Source organism: Chelmon rostratus, chromosome 7 (assembly GCF_017976325.1).
Source record: "Chelmon rostratus isolate fCheRos1 chromosome 7, fCheRos1.pri, whole genome shotgun sequence".
Classification (NCBI taxonomy): Eukaryota; Metazoa; Chordata; class Actinopteri; order Chaetodontiformes; family Chaetodontidae; genus Chelmon; species Chelmon rostratus.
In genome coordinates this window covers 16,661,173-16,672,281 of record NC_055664.1, presented here as the reverse complement: position 1 = coordinate 16,672,281, position 11,109 = coordinate 16,661,173, and the positions used below count along the sequence as shown (strand labels likewise).

General features: G+C 44.5%; 1 protein-coding gene across 2 annotated transcripts in view; it reads right to left on the bottom strand.

Moving 5' to 3' along the window:
• LOC121608830 (Down syndrome cell adhesion molecule-like protein 1 homolog) overlaps window positions 1-10,373 on the bottom strand; it is a 97,223-nt gene extending 86,850 nt beyond the window's left edge. For both annotated transcript variants that reach the window (XM_041940218.1, XM_041940220.1), the window contains exons 1-2: window positions 10,243-10,373; window positions 261-581 (exon numbers count right to left, since the gene is read on the bottom strand). In XM_041940218.1, the coding sequence (XP_041796152.1) occupies window positions 261-581; window positions 10,243-10,285 (364 nt within the window). In that variant the 5' untranslated portion in view covers window positions 10,286-10,373. The remainder of the gene's footprint in view (window positions 1-260; window positions 582-10,242) is intronic.
• Window positions 10,374-11,109: the final 736 nt, after the last annotated feature.

Genomic DNA, 11,109 nt, shown 5'->3' with positions numbered 1-11,109 from the left:
CCACGTCACTTTGGCGGATTTCCAAATATATGTAGGAGGTGGGGACAGCCTGAGAAGGCAGTGTTTCAATATGTTTTAAAGGGATAGTTCACAGTTGGGTGCAGTTTGATGGAACATCCAAAAATTAAGCTATACTAGGGTAATGTCACCATCCAAAATACCTTCAAAATGCATGCAGACACCTAAAATACAAGAAGAAATTGCTCAGAAATGAATCCATCCCTCTGACCACTGGCTTAGTTTGCACCTCCAACCCTCACCTGCTTTGATGTGGATGCTGGGGCTACGAATCTTGCCCGCTTGGTTCTCCGCAGTGCAGAAGTACTCGTTGTCGTGAATAATGCTGTTATAGGCAGAGGGGGAGAACGGGTAGAGCTGAAGGGTGCCGTTGGCATGCACGTGGCGGATATGGGGCACGTCGTAAATGTCGTCTCCGGCGGCCAGGTACCAGCGCAGGACGGCATGGGGGGCGCCGCCCGCAGGGCAGGGCAGGGACACCCCCACCGAGCTGGAGAAGGTCACCCGCTGCAGGGAGGCGTTCACAAAGTACAGCCGCGTGGAGACAACATCCTCACTGTTGACTGTCAGGATAGAAAAGGAGACAGAGTCAGTCAGTTGGTCGGTGTCAGATCTACAGGTAACATTCACATATCAGACAAGTATGAGGAGCATAAGCACAAAGTGCATCGCTGAGGAACAACTGACATCGTCAACGTTTCAGCAACACTTCAAACTGATTCATTTGAACACTGAATGAAAAAGCATAGTGTAAAAAAAATGTATGAAAATCATTTAGAAGCTGTTAACGCATGTGTGTACATCCACTATACAAACAACTTACAACAAGTATTAACGAAGGATGTGCAAAAATGCAGCAATTACTCACTAAAAGCAGTGTTTGAAGTGCTTCTGTCTCTACTTAAAACATGTTGAAGCGACTGCTGAGGTAATAACATATGGGATCATGATATAAATGGTGCATATTTGCCAACTAGTTGGTTGCCAAAAAGCTTTAAAAATGGATAAATTGATTTTAGAAAAGCATATTTTTGGCCAAAAAACATGAACTTGCTTGAATTCCCCTTTTAAGACAGCTTCAAAATTAATCATTTGTTCAGTAATTTTTAATGAAATGCCTTGAAAATAGCTTACTATTTCATATAAAGCAGAGAATGCAAATATCAATTGCTAATTAAAAAAGAAAAACAAATTTCCCATTTTTCCATGTTCCATATTTGATCTGTCCTTCTAGTTATTTTTTAGGCACAGTGTGTTCTAGAGATTAATGTGCAACATTTTCCATGAGTCAAATCACTATTTCACTGGAAAAAGGCTATTTTAAGGTGGGCATGACTCACTTTGAAACATCACCGAAAACACCACCTGATCTAATACCAGCTCACACAGACATCCACAAACAGTATACGAGCTGGATCTGCAGGCATTCAGGTCACCTCAATCCCAACAACTCCCTCCCTGTGTGCCAAACTGGAGCCAACCATCCTATCCCATATGCATTATCCTAATATCTCTAATCTAATATATGTGTCCGGCGAGCCCTTTGGAAATCTGCCTGTCAATAGCAGGAAAAAATGGGACATGCGGCTCAACCCCTCCGCCACCCTCATCTTTCCTGTCGACATCTTCCGTCATTCAGGAAAACGAAGTATTCACACAGGCGCGATAGTGAAATGCTGCGCTCCTCAGGCGTGCTCAGGTCTGTCATTTTTACTGTAGGTAGTTCTCCATCTGCAGCCGTACAAGCCCGAGGAGCTGGATACTGTAGATGTTTGCTGTAAAACAATGGTACTGTGGCACAGATGAAGAGCTGCTGCCAGATAAGTTGTCCCAGGGGAGACAGACCACCATATATCCTCTCTCTCAAACGCCCTCTTCCCGTTTAGAACCAGGTAGCGAGGCGTCTTTTAAGATCTGCGTGTTTCTCTGTGCATTTGCTGTTGGGTGGGGGGTGGTGGTGGTGGTGGGTGTAGAGGAGTGTAAAGAAGTGCTGAGCTCAGCTTGGCTGGAGGCCAGGGGAAGACGCTTTGCCCCGAGCCAGAGAAGTTTCTGCTCAGACAATGATACTTAATTAATCCCTTTTCCCGGATTGTGTCAACAATGCCTGGATTAGCCCTATCTCTTAAACTCTCTCTGCGCTGTGAGGAAATGGGGTCTTGGTTTAGACACATCAATGGAGATAGAAAGACGCTATCAGATGTCATTTAGGCTCTAATTTCTACAGATCCCTCACATCAATGGATATCATTAGTAACTAGCTATTAAAGGAGATACAGAAGCCGACTGGATGTCTTTTTAAGATCTTAATACATGGTGAGATGGATGAATGCTTGATACAAAAGGGAATTTTTTTATATCTGTCTGGTATAAATGGTAACAGGCAATGACATAATGACATTAATAACATGACATGAATGGGATGAATCACATCAGAGGTAAAATGCAGGGATTAGGGATAAAACCCATACTGACATAAGGTGATTTTCACTCTCTCCTCCATTGTCTGCCACTTTATGCGTCTATCTGCATCCCTCTATCTTATCTTTCTTCTTCTTCTGAGTTTCCCATCTGCCACCATTCTTTCACCCTTAGCAGACACCCCTCCAAGACACAAGCACGCTTCCCTCTTTTCTTTTCCTGCCACACTAGAGACAGGCAATGTTATGCGATTGGAATTTGTATGCCAGACGCAGAGAGTTAAACCCACATAATCTCCCCTCGCATTTAACACACACGGTCTATCCACTCTGTAATCACACTGCTGTGGGAGGCCGATGTCCGACTTCCCCGGTTCTCATGTACGTGTGGGTGTGAAGCGGAAGGAGCGATATTGTAGACAGGACACGGGTGGCTGGTTTGGGGGGAAAGGTGCTCAGGTGCAAAGGTGTTTGGATACAAGCGAGCGAGCGGGTAAGCGTGCGCATGCGTGAGCGTCCGTGTGTGTGTGCGTGTGTGTGGTAAGGTCAGAAGGATAGAGGTTAATGTTAAACGACTGCCTCAGTTCTTGATGTCGACCTCAGCCAACAAGCAGAGGCTGAGGCGTGCGGGAGAGAGATGCAGCTCGGCAGAGATGCTGAAGAGGTAGAGAGTCATTGTTCTCCTGCCTGCCAGCAGAAAAAATGGAGCAGATCCTCTGTGTTTAAAAAAATCTGAATTCAGGTCAAGTTCAATCCACGCTACCGTTCGAATCCGTGTCAATCACCCTCACAGGTTGCTAGGCTGACTGATGTGCACTTTCAGCACCGCGGAGAGTGCCGCAATGTACAGCTGGGCGAGGAACACACGGGAAGAGTTTCCACGGCGAGCACACGATGAGGAAACTATGAGCAGATGATACCAGTGACAGTGACCTGCTTCTCTCTGATGACAAATGCTATTTTTAGAAGCTGAATATTTTCATGACAAAAACTATTTATTCAAACTGTAAAAGCCCTCGCAAAAGAAACATCACACCATGAGAACTTGTATTCAGAGCAACATCATCCTTTCACACACTGGCACTGTTCTCCTCGTCGGACGAGTGGTTTCCAACCTTTTTTTTTGGCCAATGCAGCCCTACAAAATGGTCTCAAGTACCCTTAAATTTCACACTGTTCAGAGATGAGACAGCCTTTGTGGTGTTTTGCATTTCGCCACAGAGAAAACGGTGGTTGCAGTGGATCTGTGGCTGCACATACAAGAACAAGTGATCCTGAAGATTTTTTCTTTTTTTAAAACAGGGTAGGTCAAGTTTCATACACACTATGAGATTTTGCCCCTTTAAAATGAAGCAACATCTTCTTACTACCCCTCTTCAAGCAGTTGTAACCAATTTAATAAAACAGGATTTTTTCCCTTGTCTTATCTGAACATTTGCAAAAGGCCAGAAGAGGTTAATTTATCCAGAAATAAAGAGATTAGAGGAAAATCTGAATGAATAAACATCAATTTGTGCAGGAGAAATATGCCTTTTCTCCTTTCCTAGACCTGTCAATCATCTCCCATCCCCTCAGATTTGTTCTGTGATCCCCGGTAGGGGTCCTGTTCCCCAGGTTGGGAAACCACTGCTTATTCAAAATATGCTCTAAAACCGGATAATCTGTTCAAAAACAAACAAACCTTAATCATCATGTGATATCATTAAAAATGGCCACAAACAACTTCAAATCATGCTCAGATGCAACAACTCAAACTCAGAGGGAAAACCTCTAAAAGGCAGCAGCTTATGATGCGATGGCTAATTGCTTTGTCCTATGCTATGAATTCAGGTCACTGAGTTCACACACACACACAGATGCACGCAAAGACACATGTGTACAAACACACGAAGCCGGCCCCACGCTGCACAGATTACCGCCTCCAGTGGTAAAGACCATCATGACGATGCCGACCATGTGTCTTATCGCAGTAACCGTTCAGAATTTGATGTCAGAACATCAAAATGGAATGAGGAAGGACGAGAGTGCGGAAGAACGGTTAAGATGATGAAGCCTCTGAGGGGTTCCCAGGCTGCAGCTGCAGGTCATGTGTGATATGATATAGACATAGGAGAGCTGTCATGTGCTGTTGGACAATAGCGGAGTTCCTATTTTCTTGACTTCCCTGGAGTCTTGGCCTCTTTACGATATCTGACAGTTGAGGTGTGCAAATGGGACAGCAATCACAGACATTATCTTCATCTGAGAACGCAGTAAGATGCATTAAGGAGCATGATTAGGGACATCGGCCAATTATCTGACCCAGACCTTGAGTGAAATTGGGATGAACTGTATAGATGACCACAGGGAAACTAAAGAAACGTTGCTATCGTTCAAATATCATAATCAACTGTAAACATCTCAAACAAACAACATCAAGCACAATAACTTAGTTTTTCCTCTGTTTGGGCAACATCTAACCTCAGATGGTTATCAGAGTCCTGTAGCCGCAGGCTCCCTTACCACCCTTTCCCCAGCAGAGAAAGAAGGAGCAGAGGAGCAGCACTCATCCGATCATGAACTGTATTTTGATTTCCTTCTTCAAGCTCGGATGCATTGATTAAAATGAGGAAGGTCAGAGTGATTTGGGGTGAAACACCCAGAAACATCTTTTCCTGTCGGCTGAGCCCTTCACAGTCTTTCTCTATATTTCTTCCTTTTTTCCTCCCTCTTTTTTTAACCTTCACTTTTCTTTCTGCTTGTGTTTCCTTTTCAGTTTTTCTTTTGACTCAAATCTTTTTTTTTTTTGCTGTTCACTCAAATACATTTGCACTTTCTTCCTGTTCTTGCAGTGGATATGAAAATGGAGTATGAATATGTATGCTGGAGAAGCAAGGATATTGCCTATGGTGAACCGCTATGCATAATGCAGCTTTTTCTGTCTCATCTACATTCATTCAGACACACACACACACACACACACACTGAGATTCATACCATCACGTGCATAGAAAAACAGGGCTATAAATCCCTCTCCTTCTCCCTCCCCAACACACACTCTCTCTCTCTCTCCTTCAAACACACACAAAGTCACATAAACACATTTCAGATTGCACATATACGTTCATAATAGCAAGTAGATTTTCTATGTGGTGAACCATGTAGTACTACAGATAACAGCACACAAAACACATTCAGGCCAAATAACAGCTGAAGCATTGAAGTCGGTGGCAATACAGCCTTTGCAGTGATGCTACAAAAAAAATGGCAGAACATAAAAGCCAAAAGATATGATCATGTTTGAAAGAGGGTGCTTCTCATTTACCATACAATGACTCCAGATTGAGATATGCATAACGGGTTGCATGACAATGTGTCTCTGCTTTTGTGCGCAGTCAGAAAGGAAATCATTTCTAACATGGTGCAATTTCACTGGGAGAAACTGTAGTCAAGACAGAAAAACTGCATGGCATGATACCAGGGATGTGAATACAGTATGCATGCAGAGGCACATACAGGGGAGGGGGGTAGGTGGTGGTAAATAAATCCTTTGCACAGTTTTATGCAGTGTCAGTAAAATATTAGGCAGCCATTTCAGCATTTGAAAATTGACATCTTCCACTTCAAAAGGATGATTTCCGCTGTTGAAGTGAGTGTTGGATTTGTAGAGGTGTTTTTTTCTCTTCCTATTCTCCCGCAGAGACAGCGCCATAAATTGCTTGATAATAAGCAGAGCAAGAGAGAGCGAGAGAAGGAGAAGCTGAGTGAAAGACAAGAGGTGATTGTGAGACGTTGAAGTTTGATTGTTGGATCCTTTTGTCATTCAAGAAATGACCGTCAATCTTTCTCCGTGCGTAATGGAGAGGGCACCGGGCTACCGGACACTACAGCTGTGCGTAAAACCTGTTGAGTGAGCGGTGAAAATCCACTTCTCTGGGTGCCAGTTTAATGCAGTTAACAATGCTGTTGCTATGGACTACTTTGTTGTTTGTTTTGAGTGTGTGTGGAAAGTGAATGGGCTGTGTATGATTATTCCAAAGCAAGACCTTCCGTGCACTACTGTTCATTTTTTCTTTTTCCTTAAGCGAAAATATAAACTCGCCAAATCATATTATGAGGAGAATTCCCTGTTTTGATTAGAGTGCAAAGATCTGCAGAAATGTTCGTACTGAATTTGTGAGACCGATGGTCGTGTTTGCGCCGCGTGGTTCAAACGCCAAAAGCAGAGCGCCAACACTTGACAATAAAAACAGGCTTTGCTCGCCGGAGCACAACGAGGGAGGCGAGTTAACCTAAAAGTGACATGTAGATATTACACCGTGGAGCTGTCGCTCCCCAAGAAAACTGACAGGTCGTGCAGGCGCAGCGGTTCTCGGAGCCGGAGAAATTAGACATGTAGTGGCCCCTTTCATGTTGTCACATCATGTGACTTTTTTGGAAACGATCGTGCGTTGTTGGGGATATGCGCAATGGGTAGATAGGGGGTGAATTCCATCCAAAATACCCATTCCTGTTTCCTATGACTGTGTGAGCTGATTGCAAACAAATCTTTATATGGAGGTTAATTATATAGGATAATTACGCTGAGCCACTTTATTGAATACGTGGAATTAAAAGAAAAAAAATCCTGCGCTCGGACACTCTGCACAAATCGCTTTTACTTTGCATCATCCATCCATCCATTATCTATACACCGCTGAATCCTTTACTTTGCATCAAATAGACCAAAATAGTAAATGTGGAAGTACGTGTCACACAGCACTCTTCACGGTCCCCAAATGAGAACAAATTCAGCAGGACTTTACACCGTGACAGATAAAGAGAGAGACAGAGAGAGAACTCCGAAGTTGTTGTCATACTACTTCCATCATCCACTGAAGCCTCGGTTGTCCAATCCAGACGCAACATCTCTGAGTGGATCGTGCGGGTGTAGCCTAGTAGCCACCAGACTCTGACTCATACCGCAATTACTGGGCTCCCCCTCCAAGCACTTCTCCTCTATTCGGTATCTGTTTTGATTCCAAATTTACACTCAGCCCGTGGTCTGCAACGCCGCAGATCGGCGGCTCAGGCCGGTCTCAGGAATACACAGGTGTCCCTTAGGGACGAGAAAAGACACCGTACAGGTGGTGTAACCGAGGATGAGATTGGCAAACTATCCCACTATCCATTCCCCCCTATTACACTTCATATGTGTGTAGAAATGCTCGTGAAACTTGGTGAATTATCCACTAAAATCAAGAAAAAAAAAGCAGTGACACTGAATTACATAGGTGGTAACATTTCATCTGATCACATAGTACACAGTATAAACAGGTCAGACTCAGGCACAGACACACACAGTCGAAATATATGAAAACAGGAGAAACGAGATGCTTAGTTCACCAAATGCACAAATAAAGTCATGCATAATATAGAAGGCAAAGTGCTTTACGTCTATGCAGGACGTCTCAACAATGTAACACAGTCAATATTCTGTTTAACGTCGAGTATGTGTTGCAGGGGGCCTGTCGACCGAAACTGGATAAAACCGGAATCACATTAATTGATGAAATAATTATAGCAAGAGCTCTCACTCCATCTCGGTCACTCCATGGCATTTTATCCCCCTCGAAATTCGTACAATTACTGATTGAGTCTCCTTAAATCCGCCACCAGAACCACTGTCGCTTTTCTGACTGATTTAAAAAAATAAATTAATTGTTTTATTATTTAAGCCTTGTCCAATTTCTCAGGCCCTGTTCTGGCCTATCAGGCCTAAAAGCAGATTCCCACACAGCCCTCAGCTGAGTTCGTCTCAATTTTATTTCCATAAAATGACAAGCAAGCTCCCAAATCATGACAAAGAAGAATGAATGTATCCTCTTCCCCTCCCCTCCTCTCCTCTCCCTCTATCCATCCATCTATCCATCCCTCTCTTCTCCCCCTCCTCTCCGCACTCATGGGTGCAGGTGTGCTGATATGCAGCCAAACCAAAGTAACAAACGGACAGTATTAACCTAATGAACGTCGAGTTAATGACAAGGAACGGCTAGAGAAAAAGACTAAATTCTCTTAAAAATTTGGAGTGGTGTGATCTGTAACGTGTTTTCACACTGGTGTAAAAATTTAAGAAAAATGAACAGATAATCGTGTGCCATTCTAGGAGGCGCGGCCAAGCCAGGAAAATACGCAGTACTAATGCATATGCATGTATGATAATAGACCTACCTTTCCCCCTAAAAATAAAGTTTATTAAAAAATCACACAGCCCTACAATAAACAGCGGCCACACGAGACAGCAAACCACAGCTGACTCGTGCAAAATGAGCGGAACATGGCGTTGAAAAACAACGGAAAATGGAAGTTTGTTTTCCACTGCGTTATCTACATCTCTCCCATCTCAAGCACTCTTTCCGCTCCAGTAGCTGTTTGCCTGCTCCCCCCCTCTCCTTCCCTCACCACACACACACACACACACACACACACACACACACACACACACACAGAGTACATCTCGTTCAGTCACGGGACAGGGGGGGTGTACAGTGTGTATAATCGAAATAGACCCTGTAATCCAATTACATACAACAAAAACAGCACAGAAGTCCTCGCCGCAGCTGCAGCCTGGCAGAGGGCACTGCCAAGGCCAGTGATGGAGACCAGGAGCGCGAAACACACCCACAAATCGAAACAAATGCTTAAGATGATGTCAGATGTGTTAACTGATAAGGTTTTTAATCAGGTATCTTCAGGTCCCCCGTGCGTAAAGAAAGCGCATGAAAACGAAGTGAAAATAAAACCTTGGCCATTTTTGCCATTTGTGTGGTTGTAATATAACTTATAGGAATTCATTTGCAGGCAAACAGGATCACTCTCTCCCGTCTGCAGCATTTACAGCGAAGCCAATCAGTGGAATCTGGTGCCACAGAAAATGGTGGATGAATAATTAGACCAGGGGTGATGATAACAACTGAGCCTGCACGCACCGATACTCCTACATTTTACCAAAGAAAATAAACTGTAATATATGGCCTGGGCTTTTAAATGTCCAACTGGGGCACATTATCTACAAATTAAAGGCCAGCGCTCAATACCCTCAGCATCAGTTCACACGTCTCTCATAAAATGTATTGACCCTTGCTGCCACACACACACACACACACACACACACAAACAGGCACATCTTATTTGTGCTGCTCCAGGACAGAAAGTCAGCATATACATTCAACTCTTCTGCCCCCTTGGACTTTTGCGAGTAAACAGCCGACAGCTGTGGCCAGCATCAGCGCTCGAGGTCGCCACGTCTATCCGTGCGCGCGCCTGCAGATCCTTATCAGCCTCTCCTTCTATTCAACAGTCTCCATATTCACGACACCTCCACATATTCATCATGCAAAATGCAAATGCCGTTGTCTCATCCTAACGCACGCAGCGTGCACTTCTGGGACCTCTGCGCCTTTTCCTCACTGTTCATCCAAACGAAGTGCGCACTGATTTTGATGCTTGTGATAAGCTTTTTTTTTACAAAAAAAATCCTTTTATCAGCTCATCATAGTGAGACAGAACGAACGAGAGATCCGGGCTCTCCGGGTAGGAGGGAAATGAACGGGATCAGGGAAGCATTATTTCAAAACATTAGGAAAAAAGTTACCGGTCATCTTCCAAAAGGTAATTTAGAGTTTGATTTGACATCTCTGCCCCTCCTTTGAGATTATCATCAATCCAGTCCAGCAACATTTATCAATCGGATAAGCTAATAAACACGCACAGCCAAGTTGAGCATTGCACTGGTGAGCGGACAGCATGCAGATAAGCAGCACTTGCAAGAGACGCATTTCCAACCTACCTTCTTGCAAAGAATACAGCAGAAGTAAAGTTACAAGCCACATGCCATTAAAAGCAGTTATATTTCACAGGAATGTTGTGCAGTCCCCCGAGAAGAGTGCACGGCGCAGCGGTCGGCCAGGCGAGGCTCCGTGCTGGACTGGATCTAGTGATGCTCCCCGGCGGTCTCTCCAGCCCTGGTCCCACACTCTTCCAGCGCCGAGAAACGAGCCGCGGAGAAAGTACCGCCTCTGCTCACTGTTCTCTCCTCCCCTTACCGGGACAGGCTGCTGTCGCCCCACCCCCGGTATCCTAATGATGCACCGTGATGGAGAGGTGAGCTCTGCGCGCTAACGTTAACCAGCGGGACCTCTTTTACGCGCACTGGATCGATACTTTTGTCCGGCAGCTTGATGCAGATCCACCGGCAAAGTTCAAAACGCACCGTCGTACAAGTCATTTAAATTTTGTTTTTATGAAAGGAAGTAAAAGGGGGAAAAAAGCCGTTGGAGGAGAATGCCTGTGCGTATTTCCCATGCAAATCAGCTCAAGCATTTCCATAAATCAGTTGTCATTGTCTTAGCAGCGGTGTGGGCAGAGGGTGAAATTGTTCGCACCAACAGACAACACTATTGTAAAGTTAGAACACCTGCAATTGGGAGTGTGAAGGAGGAGGAGGAGGAGGAGCAGCGCAGAGAAGCTGCAGCTCCCGATTCAGTCATGGGGAGAGTGGGGCTGCACTCTGCGCTGCGCACCTGCCGGTCACTGGCAACACTCGTGGCGCTCAAATCACTTTTCTTTAGAACAGACTTAGTAGTTTTGGTGTTGAAACACAACAAGAAGGAATTATCTAAAATCAGCTTCATTAAAAAAGGGTGTATCAGGGTTC